Source organism: Myiozetetes cayanensis, unplaced genomic scaffold (genome assembly GCF_022539395.1).
Source record: "Myiozetetes cayanensis isolate MyiCay16 unplaced genomic scaffold, myiCay2020 scf31, whole genome shotgun sequence".
Lineage (NCBI taxonomy): Eukaryota > Metazoa > Chordata > Aves > Passeriformes > Tyrannidae > Myiozetetes > Myiozetetes cayanensis.
Window position 1 is genome coordinate 77,605 of NW_026087533.1, and position 27,413 is coordinate 105,017.

The following is a 27,413-nucleotide window of genomic DNA, read 5'->3' on the forward strand; positions in this document are numbered from 1 at the left end:
CTATGATGAGCTTTGCAGGAGGATATACATCTTTTCATGGTCCACTTTGGATTGTTGAAATCTTCACTTGGTACTTGCTGGGAATGATGTTCTTCTAACTTCACCTGTGTTCTCAGCTTGGTGAACGAGTGCAGCAAAGTCATGCTCAGGCTCTCTGAAGAGGTCCACACACATGATTTTCTATTGTAGAAACTGACTGTCCAAGGAATGAGTGGATCTGTATAAACTTGCTTCTGGACATAGGCTTCAGTGGTACACTAATACTTGAGTTTATTACATACAGTACACAAGTATGCTATGGGATGCTTGGAGCAGACACTTGGAATCAGGGAGTGAGGAGGGAAGAATTCTGTGTTGACTGTGCTTCACCTTAATTTGGGATTTATTAAGTAGCATGTCTGATAGGATGATTTCATAGCTAGAAAGGAGTCCTTTAAAAAAATTGACATGGGTGTGGATCAGTGTAAATAAACCCTTCACTGCAAGAATGTAATTTTCACCTCGTGAATCTTTTGCTGGGAGTAAAGCTTCATTCCTTAGCGGGGCAATGCTTTGCCCAAGAATTAAATCCAGGTTCTCCTGTGCAGAGATTTATGGAGTACAGTTCACTGCAGTATAATAAATGAAATAGATTGTTATATTAAAAAAGTGAGGATGTTCTGAAATTAGCATCTGATATTGGATATTGAACATCAATATCTGATTTATTAAGGGACATCTAATCATTAAATGCAAAGATGCCTTTTACTGTGAATGGTTAATAGGAAAATCTTGGACATCTTCATAGCAGATTCCCTTGGTTGTAGGAGGTAACTCAGGAACTTGAAAAACGTCTCGTATGTTGGAGTGTGCAAAGCAGTTCACTGCTGTGTTTTGAGAGCCCATGATCTCTTTGGTTACTCTGGTATTCCCAGTGGTCATAGCATTAACTCCATTTAATTCTGACAACTCAGAACGTAGAATTGATTCCAGTATCTCTGCAGGATACAACAGAGGCTGTTGAAAGATAACCTGAGTTTAATAATAGTGTTAAAAGTGCAGACAACTTGAAACACAGCTCACCAGAAGTAGGGGGCATTGCGACATATTGAACTTGAGATCTGTTGTGAGAAGCATTTTTACTAAAAGTGTATCCACAAATTGCTTACAATTAGTTGACTTCAATTTGTCAGTGTTAGGAAACTCTGCATGGTGATATTTTAATTCTTTAACTTCAAGTCACCCCAGATCGGTTTCCCTACTAGGGACATGAAATAACTGGAATCTATTTCCAGTTGCTTTCTTTTCTGCATTAGACTTCTTTCCGTGTGTAATGTCCTTTTTTTTCCTTTCTTCTTCACTCTTTAGATTTCCAGAATTCAAAGTGGTAGGGCTCTGATCACCCTGAGCAGTATGTATAGAAGTTTGGTGGGTGGAGTTCAGCTGGAGACCTGCTGAGTGTGGAGGGTCTCTGGGTCAGCCTTCATAGCATCAAAACTGTTAGGATTGGAAATGCACTGAACATAAATAAGTTTCTAAGGAAATAGCATCTCTGTATCCAGTAGAAGGATGTATTCATCTTAATGATGAAATCTCCCATTGCATTGCTTCCCCCCCCTTTTTTTTTTTCAACTCGTGAATGGCAGCTTTCATAATTCTGGGAGAAGTGAATCGACTGGCTCAAATTTAGTGTTAACACTAAATATACAACGTTATACTCCCGGCACTTTGTTATTCACTTTGCAAACTATTTAGCCTTCATTACAGGTTCTTCAATAGCACTAAATACTTTTAAAAAAATCATTCTTTGTCTTTTATACAATAATTCCTGTAATTTTTATAGACATGTACATGGAGAAACATAAAAATTGCAAAGAGTTACAACTGGAGAATAGGCTTTTTGAGTTAAGCCATTTCAATCACTCAGTAGGCTGAAACTGGGAAGTTTCATTGTAGGATTAAAGAAGTGAAAGGACTCTGGACTATTAAAATTCCAATGCAAACATGTCAAAACAGTAATGGCAGAGAGAAATGGTGTGAAACTTAGGACACATAATGTAAAATTACATTGGCCTAATTTTTAGCAAAGACTTTTAATGACTTTTTTTAACATTTTATAGGATTCACATGATGCTTTACTGGAATTTGGGAATAACAACCTCCAGATATTGGTGGATATCACAAGGGAAGGAGTATGGAAAAATCCAGTTCTTCTTAAAATTCTATCTCAGCAACCAGTAGAAACTGAGGAAGGTAAGAGTGTGATTTTTAGAGCTCTGTGGTTGTTAAGAAATTACTTTATTTAGTTCAGGTGGGTAACCAGTGATTTGAAGTCAGAAGACAGTTGCATTTCAAATTGTATTTTGCAGTAGTATTTGTATGTTGCTAAATAACATCTATGATGAAACTGTCTCACTGGCATTTTGAATAATGTGTGCAGCCGATGCATCTGTGCTTGGGCTGTACTATCCATCAGCTTGAATATTTCAACACTCCTTTTTTAAAAATAATTATTTCTTTTTCCATCATAAAAATACAGACATTTTTGTCCCTGATGTAGTTTGTTCCTCATAACTCTGTAGTTTGAAATGTTTTCCTGAATGTTTCACAGGAAGGAATTGTGTGTGTCCACGCTTCTGAGAGGCATTAAAGATTTATGTGGAAGGGCAGTGTGAAGTATTTTTAGGTCTGGGCTGGAAATCTCATTGTATTTAGATTATTGAAATAAGATCTTGAATCAGAAAGTGTTGAGAGGTGAAGAAAAGGAGATTTTTAGTGTCACTTTATGTAATGTCTTTTGAATGTCTGTTTTCTTAAAGTCTTCCTTTACTCGCTGAATTTTTTTTCATATCTGTTAGCGGTACCATTAAATACTTTCAGGTGTTTTATCTGTTCCATTAACAGTACACTGGACTGCAGTTTGCCTCTGGTAATCTAAAGTTAAAAATAACATAGAAGGGAAGAACAGTTTAAAATATTTTCTTAAAAATTAAAGAACAAAAAGGGATTTTAAGTCAAGGTTTCTTCTTTAGTAGAATCCTTTCTGGCTTTGGCTAGCCTCTCTTTATTGTACTTTTTATTAATTGAGAAACATGTTACGGTTTTTGAGAGGATATGTTGCTTCCATATGCTAAAAGAAGGATTAAAAAAAGAGCAGCCAAGGGTGGACTTCAGTCTCTGCTAGCCTTCACTTCAGGTATTAATAGTATGGCAGAAACATTTGGACTCCTATTTTGGTTTAAAACCAACTGGAAAAATTAAACTTTCCTCAGCTGCTCCCTTCCATACCCCCATGCACCCCACCTGTGAGATTGAGACAAAGGCAGGGATTCTGAGTTGAAATAAGAACAACTTGAAAACAGCAATGAGATAAGAAAACAAATAGTGACAGCAGCAATGCTAATAACAACAGTATATGAAAGAGGGTGATAACATGCAGAAATTCTCACTGAGTCTTACTCAAGGAGACCACAAGGCAGCCTAAGCCATGCAGCTCTCAAGACAAAGAAGAAAATGGTGGACAGAAGTGTCTGCACCAGTGTCTTTGCACCAAGCCTGGGACAATGAAAAAAGAAACAATGGCAAACAACTCTTCTTCCACAAGTCCAAGACAGTGAAAAACAATGTCGAACAAATCCCCTGATAGGACTGGAGCCACCGTACCATTCCACTCACCACTTGCTCCCCCAGAAGAATGGAACAAAACCAGCAGTGGTTCTCTTTTTCTTCCACCCAAAGCTACGCCCCCCTCTTCCTGGAGTGAGAACCCCTCACTTCTGCCCCTGAGGGATGACCTGGGTGGTATAGAATGACAACCTAGACATGCCCACACAGCTCCAGGCTCCCCCACCTCCCATCCTTGGCCCAAACTAGGACAGTTCCAAACAGCATGTCTTGAAAAAGAATTGCATTCCATATTAACACCCTACCCTAGAGTTTTTCATTGGCAGTGTTGATAGACCATCCATTTGGACAGCTGCTCCTGGTGTATTTCTGCTCAAAAGGACTTCCATTTCAGAATTGGTCCATATTCCTGAAAACTGTTCTTCAGCTGTTGAAGAATTCCTAACTTTGAAAGCAGTGTACCAGTGGGGGTTAAGGGTTAGTAACCTTTGCATGTGGCGAGCCAACAGCTGTTCTGGAGGACCGGTGTGAATTCCAGTAGGAGTGGTGTCCTCATATGTGTCTGTGCGGACTCCATTATAGACTTAATTTGCTTTTTCCCCATGTGGCTGGTTTTAGCAGTGGCTGTATTACTGATTACTGCTGTGTGTCCTTGTTCCTGCACAGGGCCACCTCAGTATGGGTCAGACTACCTGTTGACTTCTGCAGGAATAAGATGGAATAGCTTGTTCAGTCCTTTTGCTTTTTATTTGAGTTTCCGCGCACACTGTGTCTCACCTAAAAAATCCAATGCGCAGGCTGGAAGGTGTAAAGACCTTCCCCGGATCTTTGCTCGCGAAGACTGGCCATTATTAATAGATGTTCAGAAGAGTTGTCCTCACTGATGGATCCCAGCAGAGGCAACAGGACATTCATTGAAGCTCTTCTGTACAGGTGCATTTTCAGGTAGTCTGGAATAGTCCACAGGCATGCTTAAACAGTCTGAATGTGACTCTGGAATCCCATGTGAAACCAATCTTGCAAAAGCACATTTCTCAACTAAATCATAAGGTGAAGCGGTAGACATTTTAAGTAAAGGGCACTTCTCAGAAGTCAAAGATCTGCCAAACTGTTGCTTCTTACCAAGTGTCTTGCATTTATGACAATCTTGGAAACATTGCTTTAGTTTTTTGCTTGGTTTCAGGAAATTGAAGAGCAGATAAACTAAGAAAAGTGTAATCCCTGTAGCCTGTGGGCATGCAGCGTAGCTGCTTAGACATAACTAGATCTTTTTGAGCTGTTTGAACATGTACTCTTAGCAGCCAAGCAGGATGGTTTAGATGTTGGTTGACTGTCTTCAACTGACAATGCAGGGAACAGTAAACGGAAGCAGAGCTCATATGGTACCTGAAATGTAGGAAGAGAGTGAGAGCACCACATGAGAGTGCTGTCACGTCCTGCTCTGCTCTTCTGGCCTGGTTCAAATACTATGAAAGTGGTAGATGGGAGCAGTAGCATTATTAGTAATGCAAATGGGAAAATAGGGAACCGGGGAGCTGGGGATATTTAATAGCTATAAACACTGTGAAGTAATTCTTTAGTAGTTAATTTGGTGCTCTTACATTATAGGGTATGGAAGGGTTTTTATTTGGTGAGTTTTGTTCTTATCTGCCTCTTGGTGAGGTACTGAAGATTTGAGGGAGTTGTAGGAGAGAACATAAGGCTGGGAAAGACAATGAAGGGCATGGAATTCGGTCTCCTGTAGTTGTTGCCAGCTATCCAATAATACTTGAAAGAAATCTAAATAGTGCATATTGTGAGTCTTAGAACTTTAAAGTGGTGCAGGAAAAGAGAAGTAGTCCTGCAAGGAGCAGGGAGTTGGACTGATAATCCTTAAGGGTCCCTTCCACCTCAAGATATCCTATGATTCTAAATAGATTGAGGCCATATGTAAAGTTTACTTTTTTCTCAGAAGGCAAGACTTAGGTGCCAAACTTTTACCCTATGCTTTGGTGCAAGACAAAATGAAAATTTAAAGAAATCCTGCTCCCAAGGCCATTATGGCATATTATGGCATGGAAAATCTTTTGACTCCTAGATTGTGCTTCCAATGTAACTGGTTTATCCTCTTGATATCATAAGACAAATGTAATTCAGTGACCACAGAAGTTATTGCTGAAATATTAACTGATCCATGAAGATGTTATGATTAGTAAAGTCTTGGTTTTGGTTTACTTCCATTTCTTTGTTCAGTCCCTTGCTTCCTCTGTGCTAGGCAGTCAGATGGTGCTATGATTTCATTTGGCTTGCAGAAAGTCTCTCTGGGTAGCTGGAATTACTCTCTTGGCCTTGTATAGAACATGGTTGAAGCTGGTATTAAACAGCTATCTCTAGATGTCTACTGGATTAACTTAATCCTTTTTTGCCTTCAGAATCATAACAAGCAAATGCTTGCTTCTGTAGTAGGAGATCATATGTCACTGATGAGTTAGCAGGTTTGTCTTCCTTCTGACTTTTGTCACTTCTTTGATCTGTTGTTCTCTACTGACTACCAGCTCCATTTGATAGAAGTAGCAGGAATCAAAATGTACTTTCTGCAGGTCCCAGCAGGGATGGTAGCTCTGCTGTTATGCCTGGGGAGTAAGGATTGCAGAAGGAGCTCCAGTGCAATGGGCTTTCAGTTATTTTAGTCAAACTACCCTTTTATCCTTCAGTACAACAGCAGCTTTGCAGAGTATCTTCTGAAGTTTTGTTGTAAGTGGGTCCTATTTCAGTCATCTAAAGTTTAATTTCTTTGAATAGGTTGTATTTCATACTTTTTGGGTTTTTGTGGTGTGTGCCTGAAAAAAATTCCTGGTTTTTGTGCCGTTGGACACTGGTAAAACAGATGTCTCGGCTCAATGTGCCTAGATGGAGCTGTGTTTTGTGAAGTGGTGGTTCATGTTAGTAATCATCAGATACTTTCTTGAATGAACAATCCCGAAGGTGTGTCATGCTCCTATCTGTCTTGTTTATTGTTCTTAATTTATTTTTTTTTATGCACTGGCCGGGAAAAGGAGCTGACATCAACTGTAAATATGATTTACTAAATTTGTTCCAGCTCAGGTTTCATAGATTCTGTCTGCTGCTTGTATGGCTGTTAATAAATTTCACTTTGATGTGCTAGGGTGATAGTTCCTTGATTTTCACTGTCAGCATGCTCAGGATGGTCATTTGGGGCATTAATATCTGTTTGAAGAAAGGACCATAAAATCCTTGCTGCTTAGTTTTTTTGGATGACTGAATGATAGAGGGATCCCAATGTGACCATAATTGATGCTCTTCAGCAGGTACGACATCCCACAGTTGTTCTGTGCCTCAAGCAACTAGTTTTAATATTCCAAGACTTTTTTTCTTTCTTTTTTATTTTTTTTTTGTCTTAACAAACAGTATCCTTCAGGATGAAGGAGGTTGGGGTGAGCTTGTTGCTATGTGCAGCAGATGAACACCAACACCTTGGTATGTCTCTGACCAGAACTGGTTTGTAGGAAAGCTGGCAGAACTGTCTACCACACTGCTATTGTAAAATACACAGACCTTAATGTCAGTTGTGCATACTTAACATATGTTACTGCTCTTCAGCTCGTTGTTGTCCTGTTCCAGAGGTACTTCCAGCAGAAATGCTCACCCAAGATGCTGTTTCTCGTGAACATTTATCATAGTGATCAGTCTTTTCATGCTCTAGTGCCATCCATGCTTTATAAAGGTTGTATTCACAATATTGTGTTGTTATTTAAATCTGTCTTTTACTACAAGTGTTTTAGGTGAGAGGGGAATCTCTTATCCTTACTTTTTGGTTCTGGGATAAAAGCTCTTTGGGTATAAATAGAGTTTGGAACTGCACTGCCCTTTGACTAAAGGGTTTTGAAGAGGGAAGGGTTGCAGGGTGTCTGCACTGATTTTTATAGCAAGCTGATTTAGTCTTGATGTTTGGTAGAACACTGACAGAACAGACAACAGCAGGAGATCTAGGAAGAGAAGGAACAAGAAAGTCTGTTCATGGACATATATGGAAATGTAACAGATTTAGGATTGAGTGCAGAATTAGGTTCTCTGAGGAATAGACAGCAAAATGAGTTTCTGTTCCTTTTTCAGAAAAGGGAGGTTGTTGCAAGCAGGCTACTGGAAAAAAACAGACGCTTTAGAGGAAAGCTAAGTACCAAGTAGTGACTTATTTCTGAATTTCACTCCTGCCTTCATCACTTACCATCTGCAGGACAGAGGAGCTCGATTTGTCATTTACCTCCATTGCAGAGTTCATTACACACTGCCTTAGGTGTTAAAGAATTGTCCCAGGGGCACAGACCTTCCACCCTTGGGGAGGACGTGCTTACTGGCTGCTCCCAAAATTTGCAGCAAGTTGGAACCCTCTCTCCTGTTCACCTTCATCAGCAAGTTTCTCTCATTTGTGCTGGAAGATAAAAATGTTACTGTTAACCTGAAAGTGTTTAATTTCTCTGGCGGACTGCAGGTACTCTTAAAACACCGTCCATGTCTTGACTTGCTCGCTCTGACATGTCAGGACAACTTCATTTAAGTGGTTGCTGAGTGCATCTCTAACTGTGTAAACAAGGGGAATCTAAATCATTCTTAGAGTAGTAGGTAAAGAGAATATATTTTCTTTTATTCTTCCAATGGACCTGAAAAAAAAAATATTAATCTGTGAACTGAGAGCTGTAGAAACAGGGGCTACAGAATTGCTTTGAATTGCTTGTGGGCACTAAACCCCATTCCTGCCAGGCCCATGAATAGCAGACTCCACCAGGAGAGGTGAGCGATCTGATGTTGGGTAAGCCTTCCTTTGGGGACTTCTCCCTCAGCAGTGGTCTTCTGGCCATCATGTTGTGGTAGCAGCCTCTTACATCAAATAGGATCCATTTTGAAACACTGTTAGCTTTCCTTGAGAAATTTTCAAGTGTGGTGTCATACAGATGCAATTTTTAATGAAGAGAGGATGCTTGTTTCCTAGCAACTGGAGATCTGGAGATGTTAATGCAGGCTGTCTCTTGGTCAGGCAGTTCTTTTTGCTTTATCTCGTGAAGTTACTTCAATGTGAAGTGTCAGCTGGGTCAAAAGTTTAATGCTCAGAGGTTTTTTGTGTGAATAATAGAAACCATTACCATAGGCTTGAATCTTAAAATTACCTCTAATGGGCCACTAAGCAGACTTCTGCAGAATGCAAGTAAGTCTCACTGCAGGCATGTGGTATGTGCCTGACTCCTGAAATGAGTTTTCTGTTTAGGTGCACATTATAAACCTCCTACCAATTAGTGTGTTGTCTGTTGGAACATGCTCTTTTTCTGTTTGGACAATAATTTAAATGCATAAAGCTTGAAAACTTCCTTGTTCTGTGTTACATACAATCCACTCTTTCAGAAATGTTATACTATTGGTTTCTTAGCTACCCATCTTGCATAGTAATAATAAGGTGCCAGTGTAGTGGAAGAGCCATTGCGTAAAAATATTTTCACTAAGTTGTTAGTCTAAGGCAAACTTTTTTTTTAACTAATCCAGAGGCTATTGCAGGCTCCACTGGTAACTGGTTGACTATAGTTGCTGCAGAACACCATTCTAGTATGTGTTTTATCAGGATGTCTCAAGAATTTCCATTGTTATTCTACAGTTCATCAGAACATTTGTTCCTTGGTTGATATGTATTACTGCATGTAGTGTAAGAACATGTTGAATCATCTCTTTTCATTCTCAAGGATCTTTTGAAATATGTACAAATCTGGAGATTCACATCAAGCCTTTCTGTAGGTGTTTATGTTAAGCTGGAAATAGCACTACAGCTGTTTGGAAGCATACAATTTCATCAGCAAAGTACGCTCTATGAAAGCTTTGGATGCTGTCTCACAGCAATCCTGGATTAAATGTCCAACACACAGCTTGTCAAGTCCATCACCCAGTGAGCTGATGGGTCGGGTGCAAAGGGTTATAGTAAATGAGGTTAAGTCTGGCTAGAGACCAGTCACGGGGGGGGGGGGAGGGGTCCCGGGGCTCAATTTTAATTGCAATGCTCTTTAATGTTTTTGTAAATTATCTTGGTGCAAGAGTTGAATGTACATTAAGTAAGTTTGCTGATGATATTACATTAGGAGGATCTGTGGTCTCCCTCAAGGGTAGAGAAGCCTTACAGAGAGATCTGGATAGACCAGAGAGCTGGACAATCACCAACCATATGAAATTTAACAAGTGCTGGATTCTTCACCTGGGACATGGTAATGCTGGTTATGTGGACAAACTAGGGGATGGAGAGCAGCCCTGTGGAAAGCAATCTTCAGCTTTGGGTTGATTGCAACTTGAATATGAGTAAGCAGTGTGCCTGGTAGCCAGAGAGGGCTTGACTGCGTCCTGGGGTGCATCAGGCACAGCATTGCCGGCTGGATGAGGGAGTGACTGTCCTACTCTGCTTTGCACTAGGGTGCACTCACCTCTAGTCCTCAGGGCAGTTTTGAGTGCTTCAATACAAGAAGGACATCAGATTAATAGATTTGTCCAGAGGATTGTGGCCAAGGCACAGAGAGGCCTTGAGGCTCCTCCTTGTGAGGAGCAGCTGAGGTCACTTGGCCTGTTGAGCGTGGAGAATAGAATGCTGAAGCGTGACTCCATCACACTCTGCACCTTCCTCAAGGGGGCTGTGGAGGACGAGGTGCTGATCTCCTGTCTCTGGTGGCCAGCAAGAGGACACAAGGACATGGAATGAAGCTGTGTCTGGGGCAGCACAGGTTGGGCATTAGGAAAAGGCTCTTCACCCAGGGAGTGGTTGGGCACTGGAATGGGCTCCCCAAGAAAATTATTACAACACCAAACATGCCAGAGTTCAGGGAGCATTTGGCTGATGCTTATGGTCATATGATTTAATTTCGGGTAGTCCTATGAGGAGCAGGATTTACAGGTCTTTTTTAACTGAACTTTTTTGTATGGTAAACAACTGGGAAGAGAATGAAACTAAATCTGTGAGGTTTTTAATCCAAATAAGTACATTTTGCTAACTACTTACAAAAATAATCTGAAGTTACATTTTTGCTATTGAATTTTGAATTAGTTATCAAGTCTCATAATGATTAGTTGTATTTGGTTGATCTAGAGCATAAGCCTAGCATGTCTTAAACACAATTCTTCAAAAGTACTGCGAAGATAACATTTTCACTCTCAATTCTGTATATTTTTGCATTATATGGGGTTTTAACAACTTGGGTGGAAAACTCTCTGGTTGAAAAGCATTTAATGGTTGGTTTGAATGTTTGTGGTTCTTTGGAATATGAAGTTACAATTAAAAGGTGAAGATTCTGAATCTCAGTTAAACTCCTGATACCTGTCTGGTGTGATCCTTTAGCCATTGCTGTGGCATACACGTCCTTACTGCCTTAATGGAGCTGTCTTTGGAGGGAGGTAGGGGATGGTGCGTGCATCTGTTTTCCATAGCCCAGCCTTCTTTTCCTGCACAGTTTGGGAGAAGATACTCTGTTGCTGTCACTTCCAATCCTGCCTAGAGTTTCCTAAGAACACTGACCATACTTAGACAAATTTGTAAAGAAGTGTGAATGCAGTGAGACAATTTCAGTTAAGTGTCACCTGTAAATTGGTCTATTCTCAAAGGCTTTTTTCTTTTCCTAGCTAATAAATTGATTACACGAGAAGGGCCTTCCTTTCTGCAGATGCGAATAAAACATTTGATGAAGTCAAACTGCATCCCCCAAGCCACTTTCTTGTCAAAATTGTGTGCAGATTCTCCAGAAATTGCAAATGTTTCATCTTTTCGCCAAGCCTACATCACATGTGTGTGTTCAATGCTGCCTAATGAAGACTCCATTAAGGAGGTTAGTAATCCGTAGTCCCTTTTTAATGTATATTTATCAAGCATTTTAGAATTTATGTCTGTAATACTAAAAACTGAAGCTGAAGAGTGAAACTGTTGCAACAGGGTTCCAAAAGAAGAATGATCTATTGCAGATTGCAGTAGGCAAGAACGTTTGTATGAACTGCTGCTGTGGATAAAATGTGTGGATAGTATGTGTGTATGTATGCTTGCATTAGGTTAGATGTTTGAAATCTTAAAATAAAACTTGTAACTTCAGTTCCAGTAGTAAGAAAAATATAACTGGAAAGCTGTCTTTTCTGACCCAAAGCAATGGTACCAGAGCAATTGCTTTTCTTCTAGTTGTTCTGACCTAAGAAAAAAAAGTTTTAAGAAAAAAAAAATCACAAAGCAAACAAAATCCCCTTTAGAGTTGTTCTTCCTGAACCTCTAAACTTGTTTTTAGCAATTAGTCTTCCTGTTACAGTAACAATCATAGCAATGATTTGTGTTCATGCATTGCCATAGTAATTGTGGTTACACAACTGATTCTTGCCTCTGTTGCCTCTTGACATCACACCCCTGTTATGGGATCAGTCTCACTTGTTAGACTTGTATGCACTTGGTGTAGTTGTAAATGTTGGACATTTTAAATAAACTTCAGTGAAACTGGGGGAAGCCTGAGATATTAAAAAAAAAAATTAAAAAGTAAAGGCAACTCTGTCTGCATTTCCTGCATGAGTGTCAGAGTGTTCTTGTACGTGTTAAATACCCTAATTAACATTTGTTTAAAAATACTTCTTTTGAAATACAGATATTTGCATAGGTCTCTCTTCAGTCTGCACTTTGAGCCAGATTCCCTTCTGTGTGTTGTAGGAGCAGGGAATGTGTTTAACAGCTCACTGCAGACACGATCTGCATGCTGGAGGTTTTAGAGTTTACGGGTAACTTGCAGCATATTCTCTGACTGGATTGGCTGTTTCAGAGGAATGGCAGAGAAATCATATTAAATTGTTTCCTTTTTAGTTTAATTTAAGGTTTGCGAAGTGTATCTGTAGCTGTTTTACCTTGATACTCAGAACAGTCTTTTCTTGCCAGTCCAGTATAAAAGTTGAAACACAGATTGATGAATTGAATCAAGTTATGGTAATTTCTGAATTAAACATTTTATGGGGAAGTGAAGCCAGTAAGCATCAAAGGAGTATCTTAAAACAGTAGTTTATTGACTTAACTGGACCTGTAGCTAGTGCTGCGAAAAGTGTAAAGTTAGTGGTGTTCCAGTGCCAGAAAGTTGTAAATAACTGGATTGCATGGCATGTTTCTTTGCATGCTCAGTCACAGGTGTTGTGCAGTTGGCACTCTTACGGGATTTCGGGAGTGCGAGACTTCTAAAACACTTTTGTTCACACTTTTGTCCTCAGAGACAAGAATTCCATTACACATTCATGTTACCTACGATCTTCCTCAGGTAGAAAATTGTCAGATCTAATGACAAGTGGGGAAAAAGGATGGGAAAAGGTGAAAGATGAAGAGTTCAAAGAGTGGCAGCTGTTAGGGAATGAGAGATGGCAATGACCAAAAACCACCAGGGGAAAGAGGGAACAAACGGTAATGAAAGAAACAAGAGTTAAGTGAAATTTGAAGTTCAGAGTAGGATGGGGTAGATAGAGGAGCAGGACTTGGCTAAAAAAGTAAATGTTAGAGAAGGGTTGAATAGGAGTGAAGATAGCTGGGGGAGGATTAGAGAGAAAGAATTTTATATTGGAAGAATAGACAATGTATGATCATCTCTTTGCCAGAGTCACCCCCAGAGGACTTGGGGGTGACTAAGTCAGGTGTGGAAGGTAAATTACTGAGTTCCAGTAAGTTAAGGCTGGTAAACTATTTATATCTATGTCTATAAGCAATAACATACGTATACACATATGTGTGTATATATATATCTGTATGTGCACACATCTGTAGAGATACATACACACATGTGCATGCGTGGTTATAACTCTGTGGATGTGTGTGGATACACTGTGTATAAAGTTGTCCCTCACATTTCTGGTACCTCCTGGCATCTTGAATTGATCCCGAGGCATACATGTAACAAGGAATAAACCTATAGAATTGTTTGTTTATTAGAGTCTTGTTCTGCTCTGTGAAAATGTAGAAAGTAGCATAATTCAGGGCTGATGTCAGGTTGACCAATTCCAATGTTTGGCTTGAATTTTATGGGATAAATTAAAATCATTATTAAAGCAGTTCTCTTGCACAGTAGTTACTTAATTAACTAATAACGCTTATTACTATTGCAAAAGCATGAAACCCCAAATGTTCCACAGTCTAAGGTGGTTTTCTCTGCAAGGCAAGTGCCAGCCACATATAACAATAAAACAGTGTTTTCAAATGCAACAACCAATTAAAATTAAAGCCAAATTGAGTGTCATCTCTGCTGAATGTTAACGTCTTTGGTAGGTCATATGATCTTCATATAGCCATCTCCTATTGTCAAAGGAGGGTTTCTTTGGTTTCGGCTTCCTTTGGGAAAGACTGTTCCAAAGTCTGAGAGTAAAGCACTTCAGGGAATCTGAATTTAAGCAAGTGCCCTTTATCCCATTCATAAAAAATTCAATTGTGAACAGTCATCTTTTGGAGGCCCTCTCCAAATAAGGAGTATTAACATGATTCCTACTACAAAATGGTAGGCGGTTTAGCTTAGTGTAGGAAATTTTTATGATTACATAAAAAATGAAGTATCATTGTAGTGTTGGAACTTTTTCTTCAAAATAAAATGACATGGAGGACAGAGACTTACATGGTTGTATGTTCTGTGGAGTAACTTTGAGGAGAAAACTGCCATCCTTTTTAAACAGAACACAGGGAGGATGACAGCATTTTTCAACAATTCTAATTTAACATAACTTGGCAGTGTTCATTCTGTAGTCTCATAAGTTTCATTGAGTTGTTGGGTTTGTAACAGAATAAAGATGGTCAGCATTGCAGGTTTAGTAAAGATTCTTTAATATGTATCTGGTTTGTCACTTAATTGACTGGATATTGTTGGATGATTTCAAGCTGTGCATTTGGACTTTTTGTCTTTAATATTTAAAAAAAAAAAAAAAAAACACCAAAAAATCCAAGAAAAACTCCACAAATAAAAAGCAAAAACCTCAAGATCTGAAACAAGGTGGATCATCACTGACCAAAAAACAGGACTTGAAACAAATTACCTTTTTGCTTACTCAGTAGTTAATGTCCTGAATGTGTTTGTCCAAAAGGAACACTAATTTCTGTGTGAGGAGAGCAGCTCTGATGTCCTGTGTAGGCTACTCCTAGCACCAGGCCGAGTGTGTGCTGGAGCTGGTGTTGGTCCTGCTGATCCAGTGCACAGCAGAAGTTCCAGGTCTTGCTATAGTGTAAGTCTAAGTGAGGAGTAACTGATGGTTATTAAAAATGTGGGGTTTATAATTCTGTAGCATTAGAAATAAGTAGGGTGTAACTTTGTAGGTTTTAAAACAGAGATGATGTTGTTCAGTGATTGTCCTTGTAATCGAATTGGTGATGAGTATGGTCTCTGTCAAGTGATGTCTGGCCAAGTAACTCACAGGTAGCCTTCCATGTTGTCTTCAGATCTGTGAAGGAAACATGTCCTCTATTTACAGGCACTGACAATTTTTATTTTTCTAAAACCAAAGATTTGGATGATCAGACTTACATCTTGCAGGCAGCTTCTGCATTATTTAAGAATATTTACTGTAGTATTGAGAAGATGACAGTGTATAATTGTGCAAATTATCATAGACAAAACTTTGTGTTACTTAGCTTTGCATTCCAGATTTACTTTGTAAAACATGCTGATGGAAATTGTAAAGAATAGGAATAGCTGAGTGGATAGAGATGGTAGAATATTATGAGCAGGCTGGAGCTGCCCAGCTATCAGTCACGTATTCACCTAGACTTTCCACTCAAACTTCCAGGCCGGTGTACCTGTAGGTACCAAAGGTTGATGGCAGCACAGGAAAGGTACTAGTGGCAGGGAATGTTTGGGTGAGATGGCACACAGCAGCATCCTGTTAGCTCCAACAACCTGTTCTCTCCTGAGCACAGATGAACACCCTCACTGTTCTGTCATGCACCCATTGGTATGGGCTTGCGTTTCCACCCTCCCCAGCCTGGTAGAGGTGGCAATTGCTTTGCAGATACTGTCTGGGCTTATTATCTCTTGACATACAAGGAGCAATGATGTCTGTCCCCTTAGACAACAAAGCATTGTCTCTTAAATCAGTCTTCGAGGTTTCTGTATTGCCAGAGGTGAGTCAGTGACAACCCCATCCCCCCAAAAAATAATCTGCTGTATATTACTTTATCAAATGCAAAAATGACACATCTGCAAGCCCTTGCAGCTTGTGAACTGCTCTAGAAATGTCTACTGCAAAAGGTCAGTCCTGGGTCTCAAGTCAAACAGCAAAAGTCAGTGGACCCTAGAAGATGTTGATACTGCTCAATGAATTTCAGTGTCAGGCCTGAATGAGAAACTGGGGTAATAGTGCTGCTTCTGCTCTTCCTGCTGAATGAGATGTCTGTGAGAATTAGTTTAACTTCCTATTGTTCATTCTAAGTTGTTATTTTTAATGATGAACAAGAGGTTTTAAATGTTTATAATATGAACAGCTGTTAAAAGCAGGTGTTGCTAGAGTCCAGACTGTTCTGTGAAGTGGAATAGAGTCAGTGGAAAAATATATTAAAAATAGTGTTGTCTTAATAGTAAAAGCTCTTCATAATTACTGTTTGCGGCTTATGACCAAGCTAACCTCCTGGTTTGATACACAGATACGTATTGCCTTAAGTAGGCTTTCCAAAACTTCCAAGGGATTTGTGTTTCCTTGTCATGGTATAACCCCAGCCAGACCCCAAGCCCCTCACAGCTGCTCGCTCACTCCCCCACCAGCAGTATCAGGGAGAGAATCAGAAGGGTAAAAGTGCAAAACTTTGTAGTTTGAGATAAAGGCAGTTTAATAGGTGAAGCAAAAGCAAAGCAAAACTAGGAATTAATTCACTGCTTCCTGTGGGCAGGGAGGGGTTCAGCAGAGAGGGGTTCTGGGAGAGCAGGGGCCCATCACGTATAACAGAGACTTGAGATGACAAACATTGTCATTCCAAATGTCCCACCCTTCCTCTTCCCCCCCCCCCACCCCCCACTTTATCTAATGAGCATGATGTCATATGGTCTGGAATATCCCTTTGGTCAGTTGGGGGTCACCTGTGCTGGCTGTGTCCCCTCCCAACTTCCCTTTCACTTCCAGCTTCCTTGCCACTACAAAAAGGAGAAAAAGCCTCAGCTCTGTGTATGCACTGCTCAGCAATAACAAAAACATCTGTATATCATCTCTATGTTATCAACCCTGTGTCCAGCACAAATCCCAAATGCAACCCCCATACCAGCCACTGGGAAGAAAATTACCTCTGCCTAACCCAGCACACTCATCTAAACACTTCTGTTTTTAACATTTTGCTTTGGAGTGTGGTTGTTCAGAGTCACTACCCACAGACAAAGAGAAAAAGACTGGCTTTTTTTTCGTAACTCTTGACCTTTTCGGACCTGGGTTCTAATTTTCAAAAGTAACACCAGAGTGCCTGCAAGTACTGCAGAGGAAGGGTATGGGAAGTCTTAGGCAGATGATTGCCGCGGGCAAGTATTTTACTATGCCGCCCAAAATGGAAAGTTTGTCCCGAAGAGAACTGAGAAGAGGCCAGAACAAATGTGTAAACTTCTCATGCTCATTCTGTAGCTGGAACATGTGGCACGATCTCTGGGTATTAAAAGGAGGTATAATGTTTTGTTTGTGTGTTTGTGAGATCATTTCCTTTGATACAGTAAAGACACATTTCTTTTGTAAACATAGTGAGAATAAAGTGCTTTTTCTTTTAATTTTTTTTCTTTAAGATTGCAAAGGTGGACTGCAAAGAGGTATTGGACATCATTTGTAATCTGGAATCTGAGGGACAAGAAAACACTGCATTTATTCTTTGTACAACATATCTTACTCATCAGCTTCAAACAGCAAATGTGTATTGCTCTTGGTAAGTAGAAGTATTGCTGCTACTGTTCCTCACTGGCTTCAGTGCAAGAGTCCAGTACTTGGAGGAAGGGGATATATCCTTAAGTTGGGAAGTGTATCAGACTGAAGTGCTTTCTAGATAACTTGAGACAAAATAAATAATTGCTACGGTAATAGAGCAGTTAGACAAAAGTAACGTTTGAACCATTTAAAAGTGAAACGGCACTCACACTGTTGGTATGAATGGTACCACTTTGGCAGGGTAGTAGATCTGTCAGTGGTGCTGAGTCAGTGCTCTCTGAGTTGAAATACCATATCTAACTGACAATTGTAGTACTAGATCTTGACCACATTGTAACTATAAAACTCTGCCCTCTTAACTGGCTGGAGATTACAGAAGCTTTTGTGCTTCCCTTCAGCAGCAGTAAAATTGTAAAGCCAAAGAAGAGGAGGTGGTTTCTGCCCTTTACAAAATGAATTTATAGTTATATAGTTATGGCTTTCAAGGCATGGCTAAATCTGTAGTTTTCTTCCATTTAAAATCCTGATTTGGATAAAGCTTTAGATAGGCACACATACTGAGAATATCTTGGGAAATTAGATTCAGATAGCTGTGGTGTTGTTCATCTACTCACTCCACATTTTAAAACCATTAAGAAGTTTTTACAACACTTCAGTGTCTGCAGGATGATTGACAGTTCAGCCTGGTCCAGTGTAGTGAGTTGACCCTGGCCAGATTCCAAATACCTACTAAAAGTCTCTCCCTCACTCTCCCTCTGCAACTAGACAGAGGAGGGGGAAAAAAAACAACAAAGGAATTCATGAGTAGAGATAAGGGCTGGGAGAAGTCACTTACTGATCACAGGCAAAACAAGTCAGAGTGGGGATAATACTTAGATTTATTACTAACAGGATAAGAGTCAAAGAGTGAGAAATAAAACAGTCTTAAAAACACCTTCCCCCCACCCTTGCTTCCTTCTCGGCTCTCCCTCCTTCCCCCCAGCAGTGCAGGGGGACAGAAAAGGGGGGTTGCAGTCAGGTGTTGTTTCCCATCGGGTGCAATCAGGTCTCTGCACCCCGATGGTCCTCCATGGTCTGCAGGGCAACAGCCTGCTTCACCGTGGTCTTCATCACGGGCTACAGGGGGGCCACAGCTCTGAGTCCTTCCCCTGTTCCTGTGGGGTCCCTCCCATGGGAGACAGTCCCTGATGGACCTCTCCAGTGTGAGTCCTTCTCTCGGGCAGCAGCTCTTCCCACCCTGCTGTCCTGTGGGTCCCTCCTCCATAGGTCACTCCTTCACAGATTAGCTGTACCCAATGTGGGTCCCCCACAGGGCCACGAGTCCTACCTGGGAAAAACTTCTCCAGCCTGGGCTTCCCTCTCCATGGGCCACAGGTCTCCTGCAGGACCCTGCTCCATCCTGGGCCTCCCACGGGGTCACAACCTCCTTCCTGCATCCACTTGCTCCACCATGGGCTCCTCCATGGGCTGCAGAGGGGTCTCTTCACCCTGATGGTTCTTCACGGGCTGCAGAGGCCTCACCTCTAAGTCCTTCCACTGCTCCCAAGGGAGGAGGGGGTGCCCCTCCCGCTCCTGCTTGCACGGCCCTTGGTGTCTGCGTTGTTATCCCGTGTTCTCCCTCCACTCTTCCTGGGCTGGAATTTCTTCTGCCCAATACTCCTCTGTTCTGAAATATGTTATCCCAGAGGTGTTACGTGCTTGCTAATTGGCTCAGCCTTGGCCAGTGGCAGGGAGTCCATCCTGGAGCAGCTGGCATTGGCTCCATGGGAGCAGGGGAAGCTTCTGGCAGCTTCTAACGGAAGCCACCCTTGTAGCCCCCCCTGCTACCAAAACCCAACTACCTGAACCCACGACATCCAGTCATCCGCACAAGAAGGCCAGAAGTATTTACATAAATATTGCTTCTGCTTTAGGCCAGAGGTGTCTTTTTGAGCAAAAGCATACCATGTAGAGAGAAATGAACTTGTGGAAGGCTAAGAGGGGGTAGTTCACCACCCTTGAAGTTCTAGAGAACGTTTTTCTCTAGAATTCCCTATCGAATTTTGTCATTAAAGATGAGATTAGAAGAGTCATGTCCAAAGAGATACAAGGCTAGGATCCACCTCATGTTCTCTTTTTAAAGAAAGAAACAAACAACTAACATTCTTCTAGGGTGAGTTGCTTTGCTTGCTGTTGTCCAAGAAGACTTATTCATTCTAAAAGCTTTATCCCTAGGATGCAAGCAAAGAGGGTCAGACTTCCTGTTGTTGGGCTGTTGGGACTGGAGAACAGGCTTGAGGATGGAGCATTTATTGTTACAGAATAACACCTCTTTTTTGTGAGGACAAATGTGGGTAGATTTTTTTGCTTGCAGTATGAAGTCTGAACTGAAAGTAATTAGAATTTGAATGAAATTTTCAGGTCTCGTAGCTCTAATTTAAAGCTATAGATTTCTCATCTCCTTGTCAGTCTTACCCTGGGTGGGTCCTGCCTCAGGTTAACACTGCACAAAATACGGCACAGCTGTAGCATGAGTAGGTACTTTAAAGCTGGCTAGCCTAGGTGACAGGCAGTGAAGGCTTGAAGATACAGATGTTAGCACAGTCCAGTAACATAAGTTTGTCCCTGCTTACAGAAGGTGTTAGCAGGTTTGTGTCACTCATGCTGAGGTCTTGTTATTATGTCTATGTTGTTGTTAGTCGTTCTTGAGAGAAAAGGTGCTGGGTCAGCCTGTGCTGCTCTGTCCATGCATACCACAGGTGCCCCTGCTGCTGCTGTCCCAACAGACTTCTCAAGTTCCAGGTGCCTTCCCCAGAGTGGAAAAAGGAGAAGGAAGTCTTCTGTCTAACAGAAACACTGACATTGTATAGATGTATAAATTCAAGTTCTAATACTGTATGTAGCAGTCCTTACACAACAGCATTGCACACAAATGATGCTATCTGGACCCACTGGAGAGAAAAGCTTCCAGGATGCTGGAGCACAGATGGAAGAAGTCACCTTCTGATAGACTCCTGTCTTGTGAAACTGGTGTAATAATTCTTGACCACCAGATTGCTTCTCACTTTGAGACTTTATAAGTCTATTTAAAAAATACCATTGCTTGAAAGTCAGGATGCCTTGCTGGTCTGATGGTGCAACGTGGTTCAATGAAGTGGCCTTGGCCTTTTCACTGACCTTCACCTGTGTCCCTGGGGATCCACAGATGTGGATTAAGCCGTTATTTAGCTACAAGGTAGATGAATTCAAGTGGCTGATAAGACATAAAACTTTTAATTTAGAGGATTGCTTTTGTTAGATCAGCCAGTTTAACTGATGAGGCATGATCTTCCACGTTACAGATTTAGTGAGTATTAAGGCTCACAGAGATGAGGAGCTGTGCTCTGTACAAATTCTGGCATTCACTGAAATCATTGCAGGGCTGATTTGGATCAGTACCCTGGAAAAAAGATAAAGTAATGTTGCTTTACCTGCATAGGTAAATTAAGCTCCATCAAAAGCATGACATACCAGAGCAGGCTGGAAAGGCAGAAAATGTGAAGACGGACTCACTAGATATTTGGTATTATCCTGCAGCTAAAACTAATGTGGAGGAATGACATGGTAGCAGGTGCTTGCGAGCCATTATAGAGGCTTAAATACAGCATAAATATACATTTAATGAGGTAAATTTAATACATAAACGTATACAATACATAAACAATGAGTTAAATTGAATATATTATCTTTTCTGTGACCAACTGCTGTTTTTAAGGGGCAACACTTGCTTAAGTCACTTCAAAGAAGGTCTTATCTGGTTCAAACGGGATTGTTGTTGAATGGTTACTGTACTCTGCTTGATTTGCAGATGATTTAGACTCTACTTAAAATTTTTCTAGCAATGTCATTACCACCTTTTGGTTTTTGATTGCTAATAAGAAAATATAACTTTTTGTGTATTTAGTCATAAGCCTGCGTAATGGTGTTAATACACGCAAATGGTGTCAATAAATGATTTAAGCTTTAATCACCTTTCAGAGTGTACTTCTGGTGCATTATGTAATTTGATAGATCAGAACTGAGAGATAACTAAAACATTTACCAAAAATCTTTGAGAAGAGAGCAGAGAGTAAGAAAAACTGAGACCATCTGTTACAGAGTCATCTGCAGGTCAGCTTCCCTTTGTGCTGTTACGGATTTGGGTCAGCAGATCAGACAAAGGAAAAGACCTGTTGACAGCTGTGAACTGCAGGTGAAAAAGGAGGATGTGTTAGTCACTTTCTCATTGGGAATTGCATAGTGGATAAAGCTAAAGCTTTGGTACCATACTCAAATACTTAAGCAAGTCCTGACAGTTTGCTGTTGCTAAAAAGCAAAAGGTCCATTCTTGACAACTCACAAGGTTACCTTATCTCTTGTCCTGATTCTGGCCCTTCAAACCTGCAGTAAGCACATCATTTTACCCAGCCAAAACTGCATACCTTTCTGCAGAGTAATGCTGATTACCTAGTGGTCAGACAAGTTCCACAGGAGAAGTGTGACATTGGGGCTTCTGGAAGGTGGTAAACCTCTTCAGCTGTAATATCACTCTGTCTAGGAAGGTAAAATCTACCTCCTTTCCCTCCTGTCTTCAGTTGCCTCACCATTTCCCTGATGGTGCAGTGTTAACTCCCCGTCTCAGCACAAACCTCTGATTATGATTCTTGCATAGTTGGAGAGGTGAAGCTGTTTGAGTAGCTTAGCTGTCGTGGTTTTGCCCACCAGCCCATCCCTGGGGCTGAGGATGGTTTTGTCCAGGTGATTTCCGGACAAAAAACCAATCAAAAAGTTCAGTGATGCCTTTGCTAATTACATCTTTAAGAAAACGGAAGAGAAAGGGGGTTGCGCAGTTGAAATTAGGAACAGCAGCCATGTAGAAGGGTAGCGGGCCCGAGGAGGGCCAAGGCCCCCTCCTCCCCGGCTTGGGCCTGGGGGGGGGGCAGGTGCAGCACTGAAGCCTCCCTTCTCTCTTGTGAGAGAGTGAAGAAAAAAAAAGGTTTAAAAGACAAACTGCTTAGATGAGAAACCGCTGCAGAAGAATTCCAGCCATGAGATAACAGGACTTCCAAGGTTGAAGCTGGCAGCTGAAGCTGCAACAGGAGAGAAAGGAAAAGTTCGAAGGGGGGAGAGCTGCTTTTTCTCCCTTTCGCTCTCCCTCCCTTCAGCAGGGTAAAGACTGAAAAATAAAACCCTGCCACTTGTGAAAATTTGTTGGGGTGAAGAAACCCCCCGTGCGGCTCACAGAGGAGCTTGTGGATGCACCAGAGATTTGTGACTTTAACAGAGAGAAAGCCTTATGCTGGAGTAAAAGCGGCTCAGATGAGGCAGAATCCTGTTGAAGATTTATGACCCTGAGGGGGATGACGACCTACGCTGGAACAGAAAACGGTTCGGGTAGGGATGTTGGGATCCATGTGTGGGATCCATGCTGCTGGTGCTGGAGATTTGTGATCCTGAGAGAACCTACGCTGGAGCAGAAAACAGCTCGGGTAGGGATGTTGAAGATTTATGACCCTGAGGGGAATGAGAGAGCCTTACGCTGGAGCAGGAACGGCTCGGGTAAGGATATTGGGATCCATGCGTAGGATCCAGACTAGACCCATGCTGAGAAGTCAATCAAGGACTGTTCTCCCATGGGGAGGGACCTCCATAGGGAAACAGGGGTGAACTCAAACCATTATCCCCTGTAACTCTGTGGAAGAAAATCCATAGTAAGCAAGTGTCCCCTTGCAAGCCTATGGAAGGAGACCCTTCAGGACCTGGGTAACCTCCAGCCTTCAGTTTTAACCCAGGAGGGGGGTAGGCCCAGCCCTGAAGGCTAACACAGAGAGAGATAAAGAAGTTCCAGCTGCGACGAAAGTGCTGCAGAGTTACTAGAGAGAGAGAGAGAGCTGGAATTCTGAGAACAGAAAAAGACTGCTTCTCCTCCTTGGACTGATATAAAGGGAGGTGGGGGGAGAAGTATCTTCTGTAAATACATAATACCTTTTACTTAAGTAGAATTGTTGTAAATATAATTCTTTAGTTTTAGTTTGTTAATAATAAACACTCATACTTTTTTTTTCAATTCAGTCTCTTTTTGTCTACATAAACCTTCTCTCAACTGATAGTAATTGTATAGGGTGTATAAAAGTAAATTGAGCCAGGGCAAAACCACGACATTAGCTTGGCTCAGATCATCCTGGAGCCTCAAGCTTGTACCTCCAGGAGATCAGCAAACCATCTTGATATGCGAGTTAGCTCTTGGTGTCAGGCTTTATTTCACAGCTGAAGATGAAAGCAAACTTAGGTTTGTATATGTTATTCCTCACCAAAATTGGAAAATTTTGCACTGGTTCTTGCTGAGATTCATAAACCAGTATGTAAGGCTGCTCTTAAGACTGGAGGTACCTGCTGTGTTTGGAACTTTGTCACAGAAGTAGTGCTGCTCGGGGCAGTGGTTCTGAGTGAGCTGATTGCCAGTGTCCAGGGAACCAGGCAGTTTATCAACCCATAAAATAATCTATCTTTGCCACTAACACAAGTGGCCTTAGGTGTGAACTGTAGCTGAGCAGAACTTCAAAAACCTCTCTCTGGTGTGATATGCTGTTAAGTTTATTTTTTTTTAACTTCTAAGTACTATTGGATATCAGTCTGTCTAAAGATCTTTCTGTTCTCTGCACTGCCCAAGTACTTGGAGTTGTCCGTTTTTATCTTTCCATATGTGTGAAGATTACCTGAGGAACACTTCTTCATCACTATCCTTGATCTCTTCCAGCAAGATGCTTTAGCTTTGCAGAAAGAAAGGGTGGTATGAGAAGAAGAACAGGGCAAACACTGAAAACTTACTGCTCTGTAATAAATAGACATATAAAATGAATGATGTCTTGATAAACTATATTTCAAGTTCATTTTTTTCTATTATGATAGTACTGAGTTAAATTTTTTTTTAATACTTTTATATATATATTCTATGCTTTTTTTGCCTGTGCTTCCCTTAATACAGTTCTTCCATATCTGTCATTTTGATGTTTAATTAAATTTTACATTTTGTCAGCTTTTGGGGGCTAAAGGGCAGTAGAAGACATTACTGATATCATGGGTCTCTACCTTTTTTTTTTCCTCTCTAGTTCTGTTTTAGGATTTAAAATTATCCTGGGTTGTAATGCTTGTATGGTAATTACTTTTAGGCCTGTTTGGCTTCTCAGCTGTCCCTTCCTTGTTATGAAAGGGTGTTAATTGCATCTCAAGGTCTTTCAATAATGCAGATAAAAAACTCCAAACAAGATCCACAAAAAGTGTTACCAGTAAACATTGTCCATTTTTGTGCAGTAAAATGATATCCCAGATCTGATCCAGGATAGACCCCATTCCCTTTCTTTAGGCTTAGCATTAAAGAGTAGGATTGCAGTAATACAGAGGAAGAACCTCACCAGTGTTTGGTTTAAAGTTTGCCTGGATGTGTGTTCTTGATGGTTGGGTCATGAGGCTGTGACTGACCTTGCAGCTGGAAGCCCGTGTGTGTAGTTGATGCACACAGTGAGTAAGTTAGGAAAGGTAAAGTTTGCTGTACCAAAGGAGGAGAAGGAAAGTTTTTTTCAAGTGATGTAAGAGATAGAGGTCTTATGGCTCTACTACTTTTGGGCGCTCCACATGGTGGCAGAGCAACAGCAAGTGACAGGTTACATCCTCCATTGGCTGTGCTACTTTGATCATAATAAATTGCTTAACAGAAAAGCTTTGTGCTCTCATGGTACAAGTAGCAAAATACATAACTGCTCACAGACAGCAGATGGCCTTCAGCTTACAGATCCCTTATGTGATACTTTGCAAAGGGCAGTCTGTGGGAGGGCTGCCCTTTTAGTGGCAGCCACGTCACCTGGCTGCAGGTGTCAGCAGCTAAGCTACTTGCCTAGTGGAAGAGAAGTGGCTACTTTCCATTATGATTCATATTACCCTTTTTAAATTTCTGTGTGAAAAGTAAAAGTTCTACAAGCGTGGGACTGTTCTTCTTGTCTAGAAATGAGGTCCGTGCCGCTCTAGATGCCTGCGTTAAATGAGATATGAGTCTTTCCCCAGTATTAGAAGATACGTTTTGTTTTGATCCTGTGCTTGTTTAGGAATAGTTCTCTTCAGTGTTGCTCAGAGAACAGGACCTGATTGAATGTGTGCTGTCCTTGAATAACACTTAAATTTTTCCTGGAGTTAGCTCTGAACTGAAGTGTGTGACTGCACAAATTGTGTGCATCTGCAATGTTCTTACTTTCTGCTTTCAACTCCTTGCAGGGAACTGACACTTTTCTGGAGCAAGCTGCAAAGAAGAATAGATCCTTCTTTAGATTCCTTTTTGGAGAGATGTCGTCAGTTTGGCATCATTGCCAAAACACTACAGCATTTATTTTTCTTGATAAGAGTTATACAATCAGAAGTAAGTAAGCTACAGTCCCGAGTCTTTGGACACAGCCAGGGCTGTTTACATGAATATATTATTTTCTTAGTAATTCTACTGAACTGATAAGAAATATAACATTTCATTATTCATGCTTTCTGAATACGTGCCTAATAGTATACTAAGAAAAATCTCTGGAAAACACCTGCCATTGTAGTTTTGTGTCAGCCTGATCCTGTGAAGTGATCTTCAATCAGTGTGGAGGGTTAGGTGTGTTGCTTTGAAAGTACATATGGTAGGATTTTGCAAACAAAGCACAACTGTGTTTTGGTCTGCTGCCTGCTCAGAAGCGAGGCACGCAAGAATTTTCTGCAGTATCTCTAAGAGATGGAGACTTGACTTGAATGTCTCGTATTTTTGTATTCTAAGAAAATGCATCTTCCTCAAAATTTGTGATAAAATCACATTTGGACTTTTACTTTCTCTTCTGATGCTTCTCTCTAGAAAGTCACAGAAAGGTGCAAAAAATACTTGACAGCAGTTTTTATAAACTCATCATCCCCATTTAAGTACTAACAGAAAGACTTTAATTGATCTCAGGAGGCCAACCCAGCATGCTTTTTGCATTCTGACATGGTCAGGGGTTAATTTAGGCTTAAGACGGATTAAACATACAAGATTCCTTTTTTCAATTACATTTCTTTCCAGTTTCAAGTTTGGTTGCCTGTGAATCTCCTTCACTGGCTGGAGTCAATACTGTGACCCAAAAGAGTTACAGAGTGTGAGCTGACAAGAGCAGAGTGAGTGCCAGAGCCCTGGTTTAGAGTCAGAGTAGGACGAGAAGGATTGCATGATTGTCCTTTTGACAGATCATATAGCCCAGAACTCTGTTTGGCAGAGGTGCATTCCACCAGGGATTGCACAGAGACATGTTTGGTCCTGATTTCTCTAAAGTTGGCCCGTTTCTACTTTAAGACATGCATGAGTGTGCACTTTCTATAAAAATCATAATATCTTGGTAACCATATACCAGGTTTTTCTTTGTTTCCTGCTAAACCTTTTAATTTTTTTCTGAATTAAAGAAGCATGGCTTGATGTATGGTGGGCAGTGAATGCTGAGTATAAGGGCTTGCTAATTCTGTTAACTTGTTAGTTCTTTTGGATGATTACAGTCTGAGCTGGTGCAGGTGTGGTTGTGGTAACCACATGTCAGCTCTCCTAAGTTATGAATAAGTATTGTCACTCTTACTTATCTTTACTAAAAAGGCTAAATAGTTGTTGTATGCATTCAGATTCTTTATGCTGAAAAATAGGCCCTTGGAACAAGGTAACTTTTGATTTTGTCCAGGTAAAATTTGGAATATGTAATTTTTTAAATCAGCATGTGATTAATGAAAGTATCTTCCTGATACTATTGAGCAGCACCTCAGAGTTGCACAGACACCTCAGAAACTGTTTGGAAGTGAAACACTAGTTATCTTCATCGGGAATCATTTCTGCTACTGTACTGCTTGGAAGGTTCTTTAGTTTCAGGGAGTGAATTTATGTAAATTTCCTT

General features: G+C 40.9%; 1 protein-coding gene across 1 annotated transcript in view; it reads left to right on the forward strand.

Annotated features, from left to right (window-relative positions):
* The window catches only part of RLF (RLF zinc finger), a 51,720-nt gene that overhangs the window by 18,685 nt on the left and 5,622 nt on the right, over window positions 1–27,413 (forward strand). The window contains exons 4-7 of the mRNA XM_050326278.1: window positions 2,100–2,232; window positions 11,242–11,444; window positions 17,355–17,491; window positions 25,753–25,894. Coding sequence (XP_050182235.1) covers window positions 2,100–2,232; window positions 11,242–11,444; window positions 17,355–17,491; window positions 25,753–25,894 — 615 coding nt within the window. The remainder of the gene's footprint in view (window positions 1–2,099; window positions 2,233–11,241; window positions 11,445–17,354; window positions 17,492–25,752; window positions 25,895–27,413) is intronic.